The sequence below is a fragment of the Monodon monoceros genome, unplaced genomic scaffold (assembly GCF_005190385.1).
Source record: "Monodon monoceros isolate NGI ecotype Baffin Bay Population unplaced genomic scaffold, NGI_Narwhal_1 Super_Scaffold_11, whole genome shotgun sequence".
NCBI lineage: Eukaryota > Metazoa > Chordata > Mammalia > Artiodactyla > Monodontidae > Monodon > Monodon monoceros.
The window spans coordinates 74,932,150-74,955,594 of NW_021703767.1; the positions used below are offsets into that span (position 1 = coordinate 74,932,150).

Consider the following 23,445-nt stretch of genomic DNA (forward strand, 5'->3'; position numbering starts at 1 on the left):
TTTCTTCTGTGAAGCCTTGGGGCTTTTGAATAAATCTCTGATATGCAAAATAAATCATGTCATTTTAGAGCTTGAAGGGAAGTTGAGAATAATCCAGTTCAATGTTGTCTGTTTACAAAGGAAACGGCTAACGTATGAGGTGAAGTGTCTTATGTATGGGTATCTGGCTAGTTAGTGGGTAAGCCTGACCCACCACACAGGAATCCTGACTGAATCCAGTGCTGTTGCTACCAAACCGCTTTCTCACTGTCACCCACCATTTAAATGAATGCCCCAACAGGCGAGCCTCAAGGAGTCAAGTTAGGGCAATGAATATGTGCCCAATATCACTTCTTCCACTCAACTGGTCCAAATAATTGAAGTTTAGCTTTTCATCCAAAACTGAAGTAAATAATAAATAGTTCTATGTAAATATTAACACTGAACTCATTGTGTTCTCTCGAGAGGAAAGATGCATAACTGTGTGGAATGCTTGTCTAAGCCTGATGAGATTTATAACATTAGACATCATCAACAAAACAGATAAAAATAATTTAACATCTAAAAAGAAGTTTTACATTTGAATTATGTTAAGCTGTGTCTAACCATGTTGACAGTATTCAGACCTCTTCTACTTAGAGTTATCTGAGTAACTGACATCCATACAGAGAGGGGCAGTGCTTTCCAGGGTTGCCTCGGCTGGTCCAGCTTTGTACTCCCTCGGGCTCGTGGCGCCCCTGACAGTCAGTTTAGAGAACTCTGTGGACCACATCCCTTCTCACCTCTGTTTTCCTGTCCCCTAAGTCATTCTAGCAGATGCTCCCTCCACTTCTCCAGGGTGCTTCCATTTCCTCTGCTTTGTCAGGGTCCTATCTCAGTGAATTCCACCTCAAGTGAATTTTTCCAGCTGATGTACTCAGACAACTGTTTTGTTTTGTTTTTTAACAACAACTTTCTTATTAATCATCGACATTCACTGAGCTCTTACTATAGTAATGAATACTATCCAAAGGGTTAAGTAAAATAAGATAAGCCTTAAGTTACTTAAAACAACCGTATAAAATAGATACTGCTGGGGCTTCCCTGGTGGCGCAGTGGTTGAGAGTCCGCCTGCCGATGCAGGGGACACGGGTTCGTGCCCCGGTCCGGGAGGATCCCACATGCCATGGAGCGGCTGGGCCCGTGAGCCATGGCCGCTGAGCCTGTGCGTCCGGAGCCTGTACTCTGCAATGGGAGAGGCCACAGCGGTAAGAGGCCCGCGTACCGCAAAAAAAAAAAAAAAATATACTGCTATTATCTCCACCTTTGGATGAGGAAAAGGGAGTTATACAGGCTAAATAACTCATAAGTGGTAGCACCAGGATTCCAAACGGAGCAGCATGACTCCAGTCTGCAGAATTATCCAATGTGAAAACCCACCAGTTCATAAAGGAGGCAATGGTTGTTCCACTTACGATCAAAATACAACCTAAATATTCACAGGCTCTTACAATGGAAAGCCACTTCCAGTTCATACTAAGCTTTGCTTTCTACGGGCAGGGTAACAGAGGCACAGAGAACGGGAGTGGTCTCGTTGCTTTTCTTCAGTCTAATCATGCATCCTCAAGAAAGGAAGTCTCGGTTCCTTGGCTTGAGTCCATGTGGCAGTGACTGTGCATCATCTTTCTTGGGATTGAAATAGCATTAAACTAATGAGCATATTTGCTGCTGTAAGTAGGGAGTTGAGTGAAGTAAGCGTTGAGGCGGGGGAACAGGAGCATGGAAAGTAGACTTGAGTCTTTCCCCAGAGTCAGTTTGGCTGTGACAGTAGGTTCAGCATTTACTGTATTCAGATCAGGTGGTTTTCCAGATATGGAAATATTAGATATTGAAACACTGACTTTGAATTTGTAGCAAAGTTAAGCTGCACAACCTTGTGGAGGATCACAACAAAGTCCAGGTTACAATCATTGTAAAAGGCAAAGGTAAGTGATGGGTTCTGCCGTCGCCAGCATCCTGGTATTCAGAGTGGAGTCAGTCTCATTTGTTTTATTGGTCAAGGAGAAAAAGTTTTTTCTCATTAAACTGAGGACTGGAGCTAAGGTGAGGTAAACAAGGCATCATAGATGCAAACTTTAAGGAGGCAAGGTCATGAGAATGCTGGCCTGTACCTGCGGGAGCCTGAGTGAGCCTCTCGTTGAATTCTGTACCCTACGTACCTGGCATGCCTCACCCTGGTCCCAGCCCTGATTGAACCATTTCTGTCCAATGTCTGATTTATTTCAAATTCCTTCTGTCCTCCATGTTTCACTTACTGGAATGTTACTGGGTAAGCCTTCTTAAGGCTTTGTGATTTCCCCTACTAACGATCCCAAACAGACCTTGCATCATATATTTCAATCTGTTATCTGGAACCCAGGCCTGCATAAGGCTTATAGATGGCTGGCTGGACATTTGGCATTGGCTCTGAGTTAGCCTGGGCTGGGGTGGCCATGACTCTCAGCAAGGAGTAGCTGCAGTCCTGGGCAGCAGAAGTTGTCTGGAGTGTTTACATAGGCCCCAATCCAAGAACAGATTGTGCTACAGGGTGTGGGGGGAATGGGGAGGACGGTCAGGAACCCAACCACAGAGAGTAAGAAGCAGCAAAGGGGCATTCCTTCATTGACCAATGCCACCGAGTGCCTTCGGTGGGCAGAGCGCTGTCTCAGGCACTAAGATCAAGATGGGACACTTGTTGCTGAGCAAATCCTTCGCCATGGCCCGGGTATCAATTCCTTAATCCTGGTTCTCTGGGAATCCGCAGTGGAGTGGAAAGGGGCTGGAGCAGGTGAGCATGCAAGGGTAGTTCTTGGCCAACAAGTTGATAAGAGTTCTCAGTTGTTTTAATTGTTAAGTATAAACAGGAAAAGTTCAGCTAGTCATGTAAACTTTGCCATTGTATAGGTTTGCAGGAGCTAGAGTCCCGTCTCTTGGTTCCCGGAGATATTCTTATGCTTCCAGGAAAACTTTCATTGCCATGCGATGCTGCTCTGATTGATGGAAGCTGTGTGGTGCATGAAGGCATGCTCATGGGTAGGCAGTTGTCACGAAGCTTCCTCTTTCCTTCCAACAGCCAGGCCAGATGAGCAAAGCAGTTCAGTGTACACTCACCTGCTTTATACCAAGGCTAAGGTATTGAGAGATCGATGAGGAAGACACACCCAGACTATTCATGCAGATGGAAACCATATATGCAAACAGGAAATGTTTAAGGATATAGGAATCAAACCACAAGACACACGAAGCTAGAAGAAAAGACTTCTACAACATGGGATCAATGAACTGCCTGATGGGTGCGATGAATAGGGTGCTCTGAGTTCAGAGGAGTGTCAGAACATCATACTGTTTGATGCACAGTCTCTGCATAAATATACGGATAATTTATACTCCTGTACAAACAAAACACAGCCTAAAACCATCACCTCACAATTGGCAGGAAACAGAGATTTTATCCAGCCCTGTACTCTGTAGACGGAAAACCAAGCCCCAGCTTTCAGTGGGAAGGAGATTGAGTTGAACATTCCAGAAAGGCAATAAAATAGTTCTGTTCTCTAGAATCATGTTTCCAGTTGATCTCACTGAGCAGAAAACTGGTTTTCTAGTTATGGTTTGAACTATCCTTGTCCTCGTTTATACTTTGTACAGTCCATTTGAATTTGGGTAATTAGTAAGGCACTATTTATAAAATATTCTTCAGGCGAAAAAGAAAATATGCAGGGCATCTTAACGAGAGAGGGAGAAACTATATGGCACCACAGAAATAGAAAGTATTGGCCTACTGTGCTTGCAGATTATTGCATTTTTCTGTTTCCAAACGGTGTAAAGACAGGAAAAAAAAAAAAACCCCACACACACAAAACTTTTTTAACATCACCTGAACATAAAGAGAGGCATTCTCTATTCCTAAATTGTTCAACACAAGTAGATTTCACATGAAAAAATGGGTCTGCTTAAATTAAAATTGAGACAGGAAAATGTAGTAAACATAAATATGTTCGGTATAATTACAAAATACCCCTTTAATGTGTTAAAATCTAACTGCCTTGTAATGGCAGTGATGAGAATTTGCATACTGATCATACCTTTCATCCAGAATGTTGCCATCGTACCCTAAGTATAAACCTCAAACCCAAGAAAACTGTGCTCTTCACTCAGAGGCAGCAATTGTCTCGTATTCCCAGCAGGCTGCCAACCAAGAACAGCATCCCTCACGGCGACACAGAGCATGGCAGTGAGAAAACAGGGGAGGACACACAGCAGGGTTTACTCCCCTGGGTCTGCTGACCTGGGCGACTGTTCTTGTCCTGATTCTCATGAAAACTCAAAGTGTCTCAGAGAAGTAGGAACGGCAAAAATACCGCCTTTTAACAGATGTGCAAAGTTGACCTAAAATGACCTCAAATGGTCAGTGGTTTTTCTGAGGGTCTATTTCAGGAAACATAAGGTCACCAGCATTTATATATATGTAACCTAAGTACTGATCAAGTCAATTTTAGAAACAGACACATAAAATGGAAATACATCTATTTCTTTCTCTTTAACTTCTTGAAATAGATCTAAGTGCCAACATGCTCTGAATACTTTCTTACACATCCTGCCTAGATCCTCTCACTCACGTATGTATTTGTGGAAAGGATCCTGATTGAGCAATCAAGTTAGGGTTAGATTCCTGAAACTACAACTGTATTTCTGGGCATGTGTCCACAAATGTGACTCAGGTAGTTCCCTATGTGCAAAAATAGTCCTTTGCATATACAGAAGTCTTTATTTATGTAGGAAGAATAGCAAATACTCCTAACATCTCTATAGCAATTTATATTTTTAGAAGCAACTTTTATACCTCACTTCATTGTAACATAAAACAAATTAGACTAGGAACTACTATAATACCCCATTTACAGATAAGGAAACTGAGGTGAAAAGAGACCAGGGCTGCTCAGTTAGTGAGAGAAAAGTCAGAGTTGGAGGTGGCATTGGCTTTCAGACATGAGGGACCATAAGCGTGAGGACGATGATTTGAGGGTGGGTTCAGCCACTGCCTTTGTGTTTCATCACCTTTTCCTCTCTCCTGGTTATTCCCATTCATAGCACATACCCAGTGTGGGATTTTTCCTGCTCACCTTCATAACCTCATCCTATTGTCATGAGCTCGGCTGTGCAAGAAACATAACTTTATTTTACACTTCATTTTTATTTTGGCTCCAAATTTGGCCACCCTTGAAAGTATGCGGCTCGAAGTATCTGGTACAAGTCAGGCGTCCCCATCAATTAGCAGGACCTCCCGACTCTGGTCTGGCTACAGAAGTTGCATAAGGCACTGCGGAGGGGCATCTGGTCTGGGGCTCACTCCTCTTTCTGTTGCCTCACACCACGTGGACCTTGGGAAGCATCCAGGGCCTATCTACCTGGAAAAGGAGGCAGACCCAGGTGAAGTTGCTCTCGGTTTCTACACACTTCTAGAATGTTTCCATATCCTAATTTCGTCTAGGCCCCTTCTCTCAAAGACACACGATATCTAAGTTTCCTTGAGATTTTCTTCCAACTCCCAGTCCAGGGTTTGGTTTGGTTTGGTTAGGAAAGTAGTAGAGGAAAGGCATGGTGAACAGAAAAGCTTTGTTCTCACCCTCAGGTGGTCGCTAAAATCCATTATCAAATTTATGAATGACTTTTGAAACTCAGAAGCTAGTCCTCTGTCCTTTATTTCTGCCTCCCGAGACAGTGATCCCCTTCAAGATTTAGCTCCTCACGGAGGGGTCAAGAGGCATAAGGGAATACCTTATTGCCTTACTGAGGGGCAATCTTCTCTTGGTAGCAATAGCTAATTTTTCTTAGTTCTCGTATGTATATGTACGAGGCACTTTGCTAGCATTTTACATATGCTATTTCATTCAAGCTACAACTCTATAAAGTGGGAGAATCTGAGGTCCAGAGAGGGTAATTTATTTGCCTAAGGTCACACAGCTTAAAAGTGGTGGAGCTGAGATTTGAATTCATTTGTTTATTCATTCATTCGTTCAGTCGACAAATGTTTATTAGCCCCTACTATGGAGCAGACACTCTACTAGGTGCTGGGGATACAACTGTGAACAAGGCAGATTTCTGCCCACATGGAGTTGACACGCTAGTGGGAGAACAGAAAACAGGAAAGTAGGTAAATTTCCAACAGCTATAAGTTCTATGAAGAAATAAAACACCTAAACCCAGGCATATTGTCCCCAGAGCCTATGCTTGAAACTACTGCTCCTCATTCTCTTGGGGAAAATTATGGGGGAGAGGGGTAGCATTCACTCTGCCACAATCCCTCCCTTCTCCCTCTGCTCATTAGAGTTAATGATCTATTTGAATAGTATGTACAGAAGTATGTAGTGATCTGAGTTGGACACACAGGAATTTCCCTAAGTGGTTATTTCACATTTATATCCTGTCAGACAAGCTTATAATCAGTGGATAGATCAGATCTTTTCCTCTCTTCCTTTTTCCCTTTCTTCCTCTCTCTCACTCACTTCTTTTTTTTTTTTTTTTTTTTTTTGCGGTACACGGGCCTCTCACTGTTGTGGCCTCTCCCCATGCGGAGCACAGGCTCCGCACGCGCAGGCTCAGCGGCCATGGCTCACGGGCCCAGCCGCTCCGCGGCATGTGGTATCTTCCCGGACCGGGGCACGAACCCGTGTCCCCTGCATCGGCAGGTGGACTCTCAACCACTGCGCCACCAGGGAAGCCCGGTAAGCCTTTTTAATAGCATAGCTTTCTCAAGGAGCTTAACCTAACTCAAAAGGGTTTCCTCTAAGTCCCATTGCTCTGAATCAATGTCATCCAATAGAGTTTTTAGGATGATGAAAATATTCTATATATCTACACTGTCCGACTTGGTAGTCCTTAACTATGCGTTCATTGAGCACTTGACGTGTGCTTGGTGTAATTGAGAAAATGAATTTTCAGTTTTATTTCTTTTTAATTAATTTAAATTTAAATAGCCACATGTGATTAGTGGAAACTGTATTGAAAGGTGCAGCTATCAAAAGCCGCAAAGTTCACGGCTCCTTTCACCACTTGGATGGGAGAAAGAGGTTACTGCATGTGTGGCATTTGTGATATCCAAGGCCAAATAGCTTCAGAGAAAATACATGTTTCTCAAGCCTGATAGGATGGGGAAGATTCAGTCAATCAGATCAGAAAGCAGGAAGAATATACTAATTTGAGTAAGCAAAATGCAAAGGAAGAAAAAGCACACAGGGTTTCTGGAACAAGAAAGCAATTTAAAGATAAGTCTAGCAAGTAAGATTAGATCAGACTGCAGGGGCTCTCGAATGCCATGCCTAGAAGTTTAGACTATTTGAGAGTGTTGAAGTATGTGAGTGTGTACATCGTCCAGGGAATACCCAACATACCACACAGTCAATGAGTTGCCCTGTGTTCTTGTTAGGTTCTGAGATGAAATTAAATGTCTCCTTTTACAGAGCTGTGTACTGAATGGATCTCCACTTCCCTCTGTAAGCTTCACGATGTCTGGTTTCATTTGGATGTCTCTCTGAATAGTTGTAATGGCTGTAGAGGAAAGGGTTGTGATAAATGACCTCTGAGGTCCTTTCTGGTGCTGAGATTCCGATTCTGTTATGAGCCGTGCGGTCTTTTCTGTAAGATATGCTGGGGTCTTAGCACTGTGGGCTTATAGGGGAGACTAAAACATTGTGAATAAAAGGATCCAAACACAGGTATGAAACTGGGGTTGGGTGGCCTCCTGACAATGCTCAGCGATGGCATAGAAATGTTTGTGTGTTGAGTTGGGGAGAGGCAAAGACAGTCACAAGAATTTCTAGGCAATGTTCATGCTCAAACTTGAGCTCTGCACAGTCATTTCAATCTGAAATTAGCTCCCAGGGAGCATTTCTAGGGGAAGAGAGGGCAGAGGAGGCCAGGGAACGTTGGCAACGGGAGAATGGAGCTTGGAAAGAGGGAGGCAGAATGTCGAAGCCAGTGGGGCTGGAATTTGAGGCAGTGTGCCAGTTTCATCTGGAGAGCAGGAGAACCAAGCAGGAAAACCAGCAAAAAGCTCTCTCCTATGGACCAGGAAGCCCTGGCAGTGGATTGGGTATGAAGGTTTCTTGGGGAGGACTCAACATCCAATACACACCAAAGCAGTATACTCATTGCACACCCCATCTTCTTGTAGGTCAGAACCTGTGGACCTGTTGGCTGCCTCTATCTGCACTGGCTCAGCATTAGGCAGGGATGAGTCCTCAGGGTTAAAGCTCCTCTGTGGCTGGGATTGGGAAAATCAGGGAATGATGGATTTTGCAATAAACTAGAATTGGCCCAAAGATGTATCTAGTAGCCATTGCTACTGAACTTGAATCTGTGTTTCCGATACTGAAAAGAGAACTTTATGGCTAAAATTACGGTAATGTCATGAAAACCTAGGCAAGGTTGTAGAGGGAAAGCCCTTAATCAACAGAGCATGGGAGCATTAAGCAACCTAAGATTTGATCGTGGCCCTGCCCTTATTAGTCCTGTGAGCCTCGGTAGATTTGCCTGGAATCCTGACTCCATGAGACCTGGCTTGATAATATGACATACCAGTCACACATTTGTGCTCTCGAGTTGAATAGACTAGGGTCTACATCCTCACCATTTAACCAGCATGCGGCCTTGGGAAAGCTGTTTAATTTTTTAAGTCTCCAGTTGCCTCTACCATTAAATGGAGGAAATAACAGTATTTACGTCACAAGGTGGTCGTGAGGAGTAACTAAATAGTGTATGTACACAGTGCCTGTCCCAGCGTGTGTGTCCAGGGAGAACAAGCTATTTTTATTATTGGCTTCCCCAGAGCAGTTGATATACGCTGAGAAGTTGGCAGGGTCTTGGTCTTAGTTTTTATCAGGTCACCACGCGTTCGGTGTGTGTGCTGAGCACCTCCTCTGTGTCAGAACTGTGCTAGGCTCTGCATCTGGAGATGAGTAAGATGAATTCCAAGGAGACTTCAAAGATAAAGAAGGCACAGCTTCTGCGCCCCAGGAGTTTGTAGGCTAGTGGGGGAGGGAGATTCATAAGCCTACAGTCAAGCCATGTGTGACATGTTACAACTCAAGACTAGGCCCAGTGCCCAGGAGTCCAGAGGCTGTGAGGACACCTGATGAGCAGAGAAGGGGTGGCACTCTGGTCGGAAGGAAGGCTCAGTGGAGAGAAGCAGGGTCAAGGACAGTAAGACGTGGGGTGGTGATCCGGGGTCTCCTTTGTTTTGCGGTGGAAGACAATTTGTTGATTCCTCAGGCACAGCCAAGAGAACACTCAGTCCCACCAAGACGGCCGGCTCACAGTGATTATCCTGAGCTTCTAGAACCTCAGTGGTGCAGCAGGAGATGGTGCCAGGAAGGGTTCTGGCCCTCTCTCCCAGGCCAGCTTGTATGCCCCTCCCCTCCCCAGGTCTCTCCAAAAGATACTGCAACCAAGGCCCTGCCCCTCCTCTCCGCGCTGTCCCTCCTGTGCGGCCAGCCACCCTCCCTGACCACAGGCATCGTGTATGCACAAAGGAGGCTGAAGAAAAAGAAAATCTTCTGGATCTCCCCACAGAGAATCAATATGTGCAGGCAAATCAACCTCGTGTGCTTTGACAAAGTATGCGCTAAACTTTCCAGGTTGGAGGTTAAAGATCACTAGACACAGCCGAGCTGGGAAGTCTGTCTAGCCCAGCACCCTCGTGGGACAGATGGGAACACGGAGGTCATGAAGGTCACACAGGGAGCTAGTGTGAGATCACATTCTAGAAGCCCGCTTTCCTGAGTCCTGAGGAAGTGGTTTAGCCATCACACCATGAATTTCTTCCCTGTCAAATTTAATATTTTCACGCCTGTTTTGGGATTCAAAACCGTCTCTTACTGTAATAACTTTTCTGATTGACTACATTTTTTCAGGCAAAACTTATGAGGAGCATTTCTTTCTTTTTTTTTTCTTTTTTTTTTTTTGCGGTATGCGGGCCTCTCACTGTTGTGGCCTCTCCCGTTGCGGAGCACAGGCTCCGGATGCACAGGCTCAGCGGCCATGGCTCACGGGCCCAGCCGCTCCGCGGCATGTGGGATCCTCCCGGACCGGGGCACGAACCCGTGTCCCCTGCATCGGCAGGCGGACTCTCAACCACTGCGCCACCAGGGAAGCCCATGAGGAACATTTCTGTTCCCCGAAGTTCTTCGTCTAGAGCTTAAGCGAGCATATTCCTTTCTCCTCCGCTGCTTCTTTTTAGGAAAGGGAGGGAGGGAGCTGCCACCCGTGTTTACCCACTCCGGCCCCTCTTTTCTCCTTTGCTTCCCAGGGTATCAAGACTCAGGACTGGGGCAGGTTGCCTGGAAAGGTTGCAGAAGGGGAGTATGTCCAGAGGAGGGGACAGGACTATCGGACAGGTCCCAGGACCCCTCTCCATGGCTCTCCCACGGGGGACCTGGCGGGGCTGTAGCATCAGCCACCTCGGCTCGGGTAGCAGGTTTACCCGCTCGAAGGCAGGGCGCCTGGCCTGGTCCCTCCGTGTCTTCGGCTCATTTGTATGAGAATAATTGATCAAGGCCTTGGCCACTTTTTCGTTAACCCTCATTGGCAGAGAGTGCCATTAATGAGATGAGCTCTTGAGAAGCTCATGTATAGCTGAGGAAGCATGTAAAAGGGTAGACGATGAAAATGCAGCGAAATGCGTGCTGAGGAGAGGTGTGAGACGAGCATTGGTGTGCAGTTACCTGCCACGGGTGGGAGGTCACCTTTGAGCTGTGGCTTTTGTTGTCAGACAGAACGGGCCCCATGGTGAGCAGCCCAGCAGCACAGGGATACCAGAGCCGCAGCAGGGGTGGGGGGGCAGGACCCTGGGTGGCGAGAACGTGGCTGTGTTGTGGGGATGCAGCTGGAGTGGAGGAACCCAATTGCTCAGGGCATGATGTGCTAAGCTAAGGAGTGGGGCCTGGTGGTGGAGGAGAATGGAAGCCCTTCTCATTTTTTAGGAAGATGGTGATATCTCTATAGGCATGTTTTATTTATTCCATCTGGGGAATTGGAGAGAAAGGATGAAAGGGAGCTAGGACTGAGTCAGGAGGCTACCGTGGCACAATGGAAGAGATGGCTCCTTGTCCTAGACAAGGAGGGTGGGAATAGACAGCAGAAGACAAGCTGGAGAGACGGTTCCCAGGTGGAAGTGGCATAGCTCTTACGTTAGTTCAGTTCTATTCTTTTCTAGTTTCCTTTGACAAAGAAGGTCCTGTAAGGTTAACTTAACAGTAGCTTCCTTTTAGATGCAGGGCCGAAGAACAGCCCCCAATAGGGATTCCTGTTACCTACCCAGCAGCCTCCCCAGTGTCTGAATATAGGAGGGAAATTTAGAAAATGCGTTCATTGCTTATCTCTTTCTAACACTAATTTTTTCAGAGGTGTTTCCGTCCCGTAGAAAGCTTTTCCCTCCACAACCTCATGTGCTCCTTTGCTAGGCTGTCTTAGGGATGCTCAACAGAAGATGTGTCCAAACTCCGTATGTCATGATGGCATCTTATTGTACAAAGGACTCTTGGTTGGGAAAGGGCAAAATGAGAAACTAATCCTGAATTTGATACTAAGTTTCCATGTGACTTTTTAAGATAAGAAGGTTGAACTACAATGATCTCTGTTTCTTTCTAGCTTTAATATTATAAAACTCTACCAACATGGTGTTGAAATAAAGCCTTCCACAATTAATTGAGTTTCCATCTAGTGTTATTTCAATTTAGAAGATATTCACCACTGGGTTTCTGAGTACATTTGTTCCCGTATATTTCTAGTTTACGTTGGTTTGTTATAAGTTCCTTAAAGCAAGTTCTATCTTCCTTTTCTATTCAATTCAGCCCAAGCCTGGGCTAGTATGTATGCTAAGTTTTCTTTTTCTATCTTATTCCCTCTAAAACAGCAACTATAATTTAGATTTTTTTCCATTTATGGCTAGTTTTATTGTATAAGGGTCATTTTCACATAGAGAAATAACATGGTCCCATATCTGTTTTGCTGCAGTACCATCTCTGTTTTCATGTTCAAGACATTGATGTTTAAAACATAATCTAATCATCAGAACAGCATTTCAGTCTGAATTAAGTTGCTAACTGTTTTTGAAATGGAACAACTCAAGAGCATTTGGAATCTAAACACACACGTTGGGGTCCTTATAAAATACAGGAGGGAAATGAAACAGATAGTGTTTTATTTGTTTTTTTTGTTTTGTTTTGTTTTGTGGTTTTTGTTCTTGAAGGAATAACTTACACAAAGGCACGTTAGCTCTCCATGAAGTCCAAATGAATTAATGAAACAAACATTCCTTACTTCTTTAATCCAGAAGCCCAGTACGGACTTTGTCTCTCCACATGCTTTGAAGAATTCATTTAACATTTGTCATCTGGTGGAAGTCTCCAGATGGGCTGGATTCCGGTTCTTCCTCTCCAACCTACGGGCCCCTAGACCCTGGGGCTGCTCATTTCACCCCTAATCTGAGAATGCCTCTACCCTATTTACTCAGTTGTAAGAAGTGAAAACATTGTAAGCACTTCACTGTAAAGCATGACGCTAATGCTATATGCTGTAATGATAAAAGATACCATTTGAAAGAACACTAGAAACTCCAGTGTCTTATACTGAGATGACCTTCAAGAAAAATAGCGTAAGAGACCTGGGTGTCAGTGTTGAAGAGGATATTCCCTAGTGCTTGGCAGTGCTCTGCTTGGCCTTGACAGTGCTAAGGCAGCGGTAACCACTTCCTTACTCTGACTGGGTGTTGAGCAGGCCTAATGCAATTGGCCTACTGAGTAAAGACACCGGGGTTTGTAATTAATAACTGACTGTGATGCAATGAGCAAATTAAAAGTGCTGTGATAGTACTCAGTTCCATTTTGCTTTCTCTGTTACATTATCTGTGAAATACTTTCACATAGTACAGCAAATCAACTCTCTCAACCATTTTCCTCTTGATCTAACAGTAAAACCCATTCCTGGACATTAATTAATATTTATTATTAGCACTTTACTTCTCTCTGTAGCCTTAAAGCCCTTTATCAACATTTCATTATCAATCTGGACAGTCACCATGTCTCCCATATTTTTAGGAAGATAGCTGTGAACCAGATGGCAGACTGGGAACTAAATAGTCTTGCAAAGAAAGAAAAAAATTCTGAGCTCTGGTTTAGAAAGACAGCAGGTGCCAACTGAAAAGTCAAACTCAAGCTGGTTCTTGTTGGATTTCTATCCACTGAACCTCTCTCATTCAACAACAGCAATGGTCACAACAATAAACAAACAAAAACAAAACACTTGCATTTTGTACTAATTAATGACTAGACTCACCTAATTTTCAACACCGTCTTTTGGGAATCATTTGTCACATGCTGAATCTTTCTTTCAGGCGTTCTTCTCTGACTTAAAATTTGATGTTTACCAATAAGGGCTTGGCCAATATTTTATAATTAGTATAAATGGAGTATAACCTTTAAAAATTGTGAATTACTATATTATACATATGTAACTTATAGAATATTTTACATCAGCTATACTTCAATAAAAATAAAATATAAAAAAAATAAAATTTCATTTAAAAAAGAATCTTTGAACAAATGGAGAATACAAATTTTTAAAAATCTGTCTTGGAAGAAAAAAAGAAAGCTAATGGAAAACTGAGTATCACATTTACTATAGATAAATACAATAATGAAAAAACATTTTAATCAAATAAACACATTTAATGTTAAATAAAAGGGCTTGGGACAACTAAATATACTGTAATTTCTTAGGAGCTTGGGTTTTCTGTAAATCATGATATAATTAAAAGCTCTAAATCTTCTGCTAAAACCCATTCTAATTATCTTGCAGACTGGCACTCTTACAGAAGATGGACTGGACCTCTGGGGGACTGTTCCTACTGCTGACAACTGGTAGGCCCTTTGGCGAAGACAGAGTGTGTGATTGGTGGGGCTACCCAGGTGACACTTCAATTCATCCTTCCTGTGTTGACGGATGAATCTCACATAAAAATATACATAATAATTGGCTGATACCAGCTCCCCATTAGTCTAACGTGCTAAATTAAATGAGTTCTAAGTTCAGAATCAGATGGGGAAAGTAGGTCTTCAAACTCCACATGAAAAATGGAATAGAACAAAGTGGATGATTAGGTAGTTGAATGAATAAAACAAAAAAGCAAAGAGTGAAATCAGGACTATGCTTAATTAAAAACCGCACAGACTTCCTGGGCGGCTTGTGAGGTAGGAAATCCAGAAAGGAAAACCTCCATCTCTCCCCGTCATGGAGTTCACACTCTAGTTGGATAAAAGTTGCAAATGCACCCACCTTCAATGTACTACACAGGCCAGGAAAAGAATTATGATTAAGGTACAGATATCACGATACAGAAGAAGACCTAATAAAGATTGCTTGATAAAAAAAACAAAAAACCACGTTTCTGATTTTTATAATAACATAGTGGATAAAAGGTAGAAATTCATTTTGAAAATGAATGGATCGAGGAATACCACCTGGAGGAGATAGCATTTGAGATAGGTTTTGAAGGGGGAATGCCTAGAATTTTTACAGACATGATTTAAAAACTGGCACTAGGGAGCGGAGAGGGCAATCACATAGACACTACCCTAGAACAGAGCTAGAGACAGGAGAGGCTGCCCATCTTCACAGAGCGCCCCCGAGCTCCGTTTCTCGCAGGGCTGGGACCTGCTTCTCAGTCAGAGTGGAGATGCCTCTGCTCTTAAGCTCTGGGTACCCCACCTGGGCTCCAAACTCTGGCTGAGGCTGCCGTTACTGAAGGAGTCATGCAGGGGCTCTCCAGGATGGTAACGGGACTGGGTTCGGCACTGGTACAAGAGAACAGCAGTCAGGCAGTGTGACGTTGCAGAAGATACCTGGGTTCTGGCCCTATTCATGTGTCTCTGCTTCTGGCTGCTCCGATGCCCAGGCCAGGCCTTTGTCCAGACAGGTAGGGCCTCTACTGGCCAGAGCAGTGAAAGGGGAAAGGGATGTTTGCAGTTTCCACCCCTTCTCTCCCTCTCTTGCCCCTGGTACTCTGAAACTTTGGGGGAAGTAGAAACCACTAGAAACAATTATTATTCAGCTCTAAGATGGGAGGAGAGAAGGTAAGGCAAGCCAGTCTGCTGTCAAATATAGGCGAAGGCCAAAGGGCCAATTAGTGAGAACTATTTGAGCCCGTGCCTGCTTTTACTTGAAGAAGAAAGGAGCCAGCAGGCAGGCTTCCTTTCCATCCCTGCTACCCCATTGGCCTGGAGACTTCTTGCCTGGGTTGGGTGGCTTTGCAGAAGCAACTTTGCAGCTCACAGATGTCAGCTCTGAGCCTTCCCACAATGTGCCTTCCTGCAACACTGCCACCTTGTGGGCTGGCGGCAGGCAACCTGCCAAAAGCCCCTGTGATTTTACCCAAGTACTCTACTCGGAATTTATCATACAGGGCATGGGGAGCTATTGAAGCTTTTGAGCATAGGGGTTAGGTATTATTGAAGCTTATGTTAATAAGATTTTAAGGGGCAGGGTGTGCAAAATGATTTTGTTGAAGATCTTAACTTACTAATGATCTTCTCTACCAGTTTCCAGGAAGTCCACAGCTTTGCCTCGGGCAGGGCTCTGCCCTGGGGCCCACTGTGTGTGGCCATGGCCAGCTGCCACTCTCTGATCCTTCTCGACAGGACCATCCAGGGAGATCCACTGGACCTCAAAATGTTTGAGGGCACAGCTTGAGTAAGGTGATTATTTCTTGGCTCTACTGAATGAGGAAAACTGGAAGAAATACTTACCAGGAGTTCCAAGGCATTTCTAACTTTGGTTGAAACCCAGAGAAGATTCATAACAATATGTGAATGAGGGTCTGATCCTACCTGAATTTCCCAGTCCCTGCTCCCAGACTCTATTAACTAGTGCAACATGAACTAGGGTTCCATGATCAAATAAATTTGAGAACTGCTGTTCAAACAAAGTTAAGTTGATTTCTTTAGGATTTCTTTAATATAGTGTGGTGCATTGTGAATATTCAAGAGGTGCATTGTGAATATTCAAGAGGGAATATAATACACAGCATTTACTAAACCTATTTCACCACAGAAAACCTTGACAGGCCAAAACATGGTACAAAACACTCTTGGAAAAACACTAGTCTAAAGCAGTACCGTTAATGCAGTAGCCACTAGCCACGTTGGCTATTGAACACATGAACTGTGGGTATGCATCTAAGGAACTGGATTTTAAATTTTATTTATGTTAACTAATTTAAATTTAAATAGCCACAAGTGGCTCGTAGCTACTGTACTAGACAGTATAGGTCTCAAAACCAGAATGGAGGTCCCTCAATCCAATGGGTTCGGTTTCCTGAGGTGAATGTAGATGACAGCTGAAGGTTATAAGACTCCCCCTGGTGACTGTCATGACACAGTGGGAAAACCTCTTGACTCCGCCACTCTCTAGATGCAAGACCCCAAATCCAGAACAAGATTCTGAGTCATTACCTCATCTGCGCATTTGGATAATAATGCCTCATTCAGGAGCATGTTGAGACTGTGAGCCTGAAGGGGCTGCATGCATTGTAAAGTGCCCAAACAATGGAGAGTATTCATTCATTCATTAGTTAGTTAATTAACTATATTGTTCTGCCCTCCAAAAATATGTTCTAAAGCTACTTATAGTGACACATAAAATACAGGACAGCATTTAAGCAGAGTTGTAAAGGAATGAAAACAGATGACTGTACAGACATGGAGAACACCTCACAAAGAGGCTAATTCAAAGATTTATTGTAGGAAAATTGTAGCTTTCTAGAGGCCAAAGTAATAAAAGGCCAAACCTGGTAAACAGGGAAATTTCTGTATCAGTAAATTCAAATGAGAGCATTTCCTGTGGAGAAATGCTTGATATTGTCGACTGAAAAAAAATTCACAATCTAAAAGTTGAGAGTTATGTTTTATTTGGCAGACAAAACTGAGGACTTAAGCCCAGGGCGCAGCATCTCAGATAATTCTGACGGACTACAACAGGAAAGTTGCGTGGGAGGGGGAGCCAGGATACATAGGAGTTTTTGCAACAAAGACCAGGTAGTCAAATCAAAAGATTACTGTTAATTAAAGGCAACCAGATACCTCAAGTTAAGGAATTTAGCACTTTTCTATGTATGGGAAAATGCAAGAGTCTGGGCTCACTGAAATCATTCCTTTGATATGCACCTCAGCTCTCTGGGGCCAGCATCCTGTGTTTTCTCATCCTGAGTCTCCTCAGGGTGCACTGTCAGGGGTGCCTGCAGAGGCTGACTGCTAGATGGCAGGCATCCTATTTCTATCCCGAGTTCCCTGAGGGCTCACCATCTAGGCAGCTGTAATGTGATGGCTTGATGGTTCCAATGTCCTTTGTTTGCTGATATGGCAGGAAATATTTTTATTCACAATATAAGGGCAAGACTAAAATCACTTTTCTGGGTCTTAATGGAGACGAATCAGTGTAATTTTTATAAGCAAGGTCCTTACCAGCATCATTGGTGCTGACACAGTGAGGAGTTGCACATGGTCATTATTGCTGTATGTGACTTTGATCCTGGTTCTAACAGTGCCCCCTTCTCCAATGGAGGAGGCTTGATCTCTTTGTACAAATGACATACAAATTGGGGTCTTATGTGAAGACATAAATCTATAGTATTAGCTCTGTAAGTACTGTCTTTAAGACCAGTTATATCCACCCCAACAAAGAAAGTGCAAATTGTTCATTGAGTTTAAAGCTGGATGAGAGTCTCTAGTTAAATATCTTTTGGTAGTTCCTTTCACTAAGCATAATGGGGAGGGAAAATGTCCTTACAGACTCTAAGAATATTAGCACTAGAAGGGATGTCATGATATTTTTCAGAAGAAATTGAGATCTGCAGAAATGAAGTGATATCCCCAAGGTTGAACAAGTAAGTGATAGAGCGGAAACCAGATGTTGTCTCCTATTTTCTGACTTGTGCTATTTATATATCTGACTGCCTTTACCATATTTTAGCTTAATATTGGTTTCTCAGATGGTATAACATACTGTTGTAACACCCAAAGAATACAAATTATTTTCAAATATGCTTTCTAATTTGCTAGCAGCTAACTTGTAACTCTCTAGCTAACGAATTAAGCTAGTAGCATAGACAGAGCACAAGAAATAGTATCGTGTTTATCTCAAGACTCAACCCTCTGTCATCTGAGAGCTAGTGTGCTCAGGTATATTGGAGAGTAGATCTCCACTTAAACCCTCATCCATTTACAAGACATGCCTTTTAGGAAGAGCCAATGGGCTATAGTTAGCACTTCCTCCACCAATTACTACTTAAAATGTAGTCACAATAATTCTGGCTTTTTGACATTTTACAATAAGGTCCTTAATATAAATCAACACAACAGAAATTTGACAATGATGGTATTAAGATAATTGGCCTACAAGAGAAAATACATGAAAAGGGCTTTGAAAAGATTAAAGTGCTATTTAGATATTTATTAGAGAGATATTTCTTTCTTATTATTTTTCTCTAAGGAATCTTATGAATGTTTTCATTTTAAAACAGATAAAGGAAGATTGCAATGTAGACTACTGCAAATTTGGGATATCAGTTTCCAACATAATAATAAAACCAGGACCAAAAGCCAGTTGGGTATGATGTGCTTTTTTTAAATTATATAAATATTCCCCCTTAAAACTGGTGAAATTCCCCTGTCTTTTACATATTTTTATATTCCTATTATTTTGTCTTATCCTAACAGTATCCATGGTCAGTTTGCTCATTCCTTCATTCCTGAATTTATCCATTAATTTATTCAACAAACACTCATGAGGTACCTATGTATGCTCGAACCCTGTGCTAAGTGCTAAGGCATAAAGTGACTTCAAAACTAGACACGCTGGGAGGGACCTTCAAGATGGCGGAGAAGTAAGACATGGAGATCACCTTCTTCCCCACAAATATATCAAAAATATATCTACATGTGGAACAACTCCTACAGAACATCTACTGAATGCTGGCAGAAGACCTCAGATTTCCCAAAAGGCAAGAAATTCCCCACGTACCTGGGTAGGGCAAAAGAAAAAAACAGAGACAAAAGAATAGGGATGGGAGCTGCATCTCTGGGAGGGAGCTGTGAAGGAGGAAAATTTCCACACACTAGGAAGCCCCTTCACTGGCGGGGACAGGGGACGGCGAGGGGGAAGCTTCGGAGCCATGGAAGAGAGCGCAGCAACAGGGGTGCAGAGGGCAAAGCACAGAGACTCCCGCACAGAGGATCAGGGCCGACCGGCACTCACCAGCCCGAGAGGCTTGTCTGCTCACCCGCCGGGGCCAGCGAGGCTGGGAGCTGAGGCTCGGGCTTCGGAGGTCAGATCCCAGGGAGAGGACTGGGGTTGGCGGCGTGAACACAGCCTGAAAGGGGCTAGTGTGCCACAGCTAGCTGGGAGGGAGTCCGGGAGAGTCTGGACCTGCCTAAGAGGCGAGAGACCATTGTTTCAGGGTGCGCGAGGAGAGGGGATTCAGAGCACTGCCTAAACCAACTCCAGAGAAGGGCACGAGCCGTGGCTATCAGCGTGGACACCAGAGACAGGCATTAAACGCTAAGGCTGCTGCTGCCGCCACCGAGAAGCCTGTGTGCAAGCTCATGTCACTATCCACACACACCCTCCCCAACCCGGGAGGCTGTGCAGCCCGCCACTGCCAGGGTCCCGTGATCCAGGGACAACTTCCCAGGGAGAACACGCGGCACGCCTCAGGCTGTTGCACCATCATGCTGGCCTCTGCTGACACAGGCTCACCCTGCATTCCAATTATAACTACCGTTCCCTTCCCTCCCCTCTGGCCTGAGTAAGGCGACCTACACGAAGAGGCGGGGCCCAAACCAAAGCTGAACTCCAGGAGCTGTGCGGACAAAGAAGACAAAGGGAAATTTCTCTGTGCAGTCCCAGGAGCAGCGGATTAAATCCCCACAATCAACTTGATGTACCCTGCATCTGTGGAATACCTGAATAGACAACGAATCATCCCAAATTGAGGTGTTGGATTTTGGGAGCAGCTGTAGACTTAAGGTTTGCAGTCTGCAACTGACCTGTTTCTGATTTTTATGTTTATCTTAGTATAGTTTTTAGCACTTGTTATCATTGGTGGTTTTATTGGTTTGGTTGCTCTCTTCTTTTAATTAAATATTATTACTTTTTAATTTTTTTATTTTAATAATTTTATTTTTTAAATTTATTATCATATTTTTCTTTCTTTTTTTCTCCTTTTTCTTTGGAGCCACGTGGCTGATAGGGTCTTGGTGCGCTGGCCTGGTGTCAGGCCTGAGCCTCTGAGGTGGGAGAGCCGAGTTCAGAATCTGGACTACCAGAGACATCCCGGCCCCACGTAATATCAATTGGCAAAAGCTCTCCCTGAGATCTCCGTCTCAACGCTAAGACCCAGCTCCACCCAACGGCCAGCAACCTCCAGTGTTAGACGCCCCAAGCCAAACAACTAGCAAGACAGGAACACAACCCCACCCATTAGCAGAGAGGCTACCTAAGGTATTACTAACTTCACAGATACCCCAAAACACACCACCGGACACGGTCCTGCCCACGAGAAAGACAAGGTCCAGCCTCATCCACCAGAACACAGGCACCAGTCCCCTCCACCAGGAAGCCTACACAACCCGCTGAACCAACCTTACCCACTGGGGGCACACACCAAAAACAATGGGAACTATGAACCTGCAGCCTGTGAAAAGGAGACCCCAAACACAGTAAGCTAAGCAAAATGAGAAGACAGAGAAATATGCAGCAGATGAGGGAGCAAGGTAAAAACCCACCAGACCAAACAAATGAAGAGGACATAGGCAGTCTACCTGAAAAGAATTCAAAGTAATGAGAGTAAAGATGATCCAAAATCTTGGAAATAGAATGGAGAAAATACAAGAAACATTTAACAAGGACCTAGAAGAAATAAAGAGCACACAAACAACCATGAACACCACAATAAATGAAATTAAAAATTCTCTAGAAGGAATCAATAGCAGAATAAATGAAGCAGAAGAACAGATAAGTGACCTGGAAGAGAAATAGTGGAAATAATTACCACACAGCAGAATGAAGTAAAAAGAATAAAGAGAATTGAGGACAGTCTCAGAGACATCTGGGACAACATTAAACACACCAACATTCAAATTATAGGGGTCCCAGAAGAAGAAGAAAAAAAGAAAGGGTCTGAAAAAATATTTGAAGAGATTATAGTTGAAAACTTCCCTAACATGGGAAAAGAAATAGTCAAGTCCAGGAAGCACAGAGAGTCCCATACAGGTTAAATCCAAGGAGAAACACTCCAAGACACATATTAATCAAACTATCAAAAATTAGATACAAAGAAAAAATATTAAAAGCAGCAAGGGAAAAACAACAAATAACACACAAGAGAATCCCCATGAGGTTAACAGCTGATCTTCTAGCAGAAACTCTGCAAGCCAGAAGGGAGTGGCAGGACATATTTAGAGTCATGAAAGGGAAAAACCTACAACCAAGATTACTCTACAAAGCAAGGACCTCATTCAGATTTGACGGAGAAATTAAAACCTTTACAGACAAGCAAAAGCTAAGAGAATTCAGCACCACCAAACGAGTTTTACAACAAATGCTAAAGGAACTTCTCTAGGCAGGAAACACAAGAGAAGGAAAAGACCTACAAAAACAAACTCAAAACAATTAAGAAAATGGTAATAGGAACATACATATCGATAATTACCTTAAATGTAAATGGATTAAATGCTCCAACCAAAAGACAGACTGGCTGAATGGATACAAAAACATGAACCCGTATATATGCTGTCTACAAGAGACCCAGTTCAGACCTAGGGACACATACAGACTGAAAGTAAGGGGATGGAAAAAGATATTCCATGCAAATGGAAATCAAAAGAAAGCTGGAGTAGCAATTCTCATATCAGAAAAAAAGAGACTTGAAAATAAAGACATTACAAGAGACAAAGAAGGACACTACATAATGATCATGGGATCAATCCAAGAAGAAGATATAACAATTTTAAACATTTATGCACCCAACATAGGGAACCTCAATACATAAGGCAAATGCTAACAGCCATAAAAGGGGAAGTTGACAGTAACAGAATAACAATAGGGGACTTTAACAACCACTTTCAGCAATATACAGGTCATCCAAAATGAAAATAAATAAGGAAACACAAGCTTTAAATGACACATTAAACCAGATGGACTTGATATATACAGGACATTCCATCCATAACAACAGAATACACTTTCTTCTCAAGTGCTCATGGAACATTCTCCAGGGTGGGTCATATCTTGGGTCAAAAATTAAGCCTTGGTAAATTTAAGAAAATTGGAACCGTACCAAGTACCTTTTCCAACCACAAAACTATGAGACTAGTTATCAATTATAAGAAAAGAAAAACTGTAAAAAGTACAAACACATGGAGGCTAAACAGTATGTTACTAAATAACCAAGAGATCTCTGAAGAAATAAAACAGGAAATAAAAAAATATCTAGAAACAAATGACAATGAAAACATGATGACGCAAAACCTATGGGATGCAGCAAAAGCAGTTCTAAGAGGGAAGTTGATAACAATACAATCCTACTTCAAGAAACAACAAACATCTCAAATAAACAACCTAAACTTGCACCTAAAGCAATTAGAGAAAGAAGAACAAAAAAAACCCCAAAGTTAGCAGAAGGAAAGAAATCATAAAGATCAGATCAGAAAGAAATGAAGGAAACAATAGCAAAGATCAATAAAACTAAAAGCTGAGGCAGACACCAAAAACAATGGGAACTTGTTCTTTGAGAAGATAAACAAAATTGATGAAACATTAGCCAGACTCATCCAGTAAAAAAAGGAGAAGGCTCAAATCAACAGAATTAGAAATGAAAAAGAAGTAACAACTGACACTGCAGATATACAAAGGATCATGAGAGATTACTACAAGCAACTATATGCCAAAAAAATGGACAACCTGGAAGAAATGGACAAATTCTTAAAAAACACAACCTTCTGAGGCTGAACCAGGAAGAAATAGAAAATATAAACAGACCAATCACAAGCACTGAAATTGAAGCTGTGATTAAAAATCTTCCAACAAACAAAAACCCAGGAGCAGTTGGTTTCACAGGCGAATTCTATCAAACATTTAGAGAAGAGCTAACACCTATCCTTCTCAAAGTCTTCCAAAGTATAGCAGAGGGAGGAACACTCCCAAACTCATTCTATGAGCCCACCATCACCCTGATACCAAAACCAGACAAAGATACCACATAAAAAGAAAACTACAGGCCAATATCACTGATGAACATAGATTCAAAAATCCTGAAGAAACTACTAGCAAACAGAATCCAACAACACATTAAAAGGATCATACACTATGATCAAGTAGGGTTTATCCCAGGAATGCAAGCGT

The 23,445-nt window shown here is 43.0% G+C and overlaps 1 protein-coding gene across 1 annotated transcript in view; it reads left to right on the forward strand.

The window, feature by feature from the left end:
- LOC114890296 (probable cation-transporting ATPase 13A5) overlaps window positions 1-23,445 on the forward strand; it is an 86,297-nt gene that overhangs the window by 17,568 nt on the left and 45,284 nt on the right. The window contains 8 exon segments of the mRNA XM_029213726.1: window positions 293-299; window positions 1,878-1,943; window positions 2,902-3,030; window positions 8,019-8,086; window positions 9,418-9,609; window positions 13,849-13,910; window positions 15,588-15,738; window positions 18,566-18,652. Of these exon segments, the coding sequence (XP_029069559.1) occupies window positions 293-299; window positions 1,878-1,943; window positions 2,902-3,030; window positions 8,019-8,086; window positions 9,418-9,609; window positions 13,849-13,910; window positions 15,588-15,738; window positions 18,566-18,652 (762 nt within the window).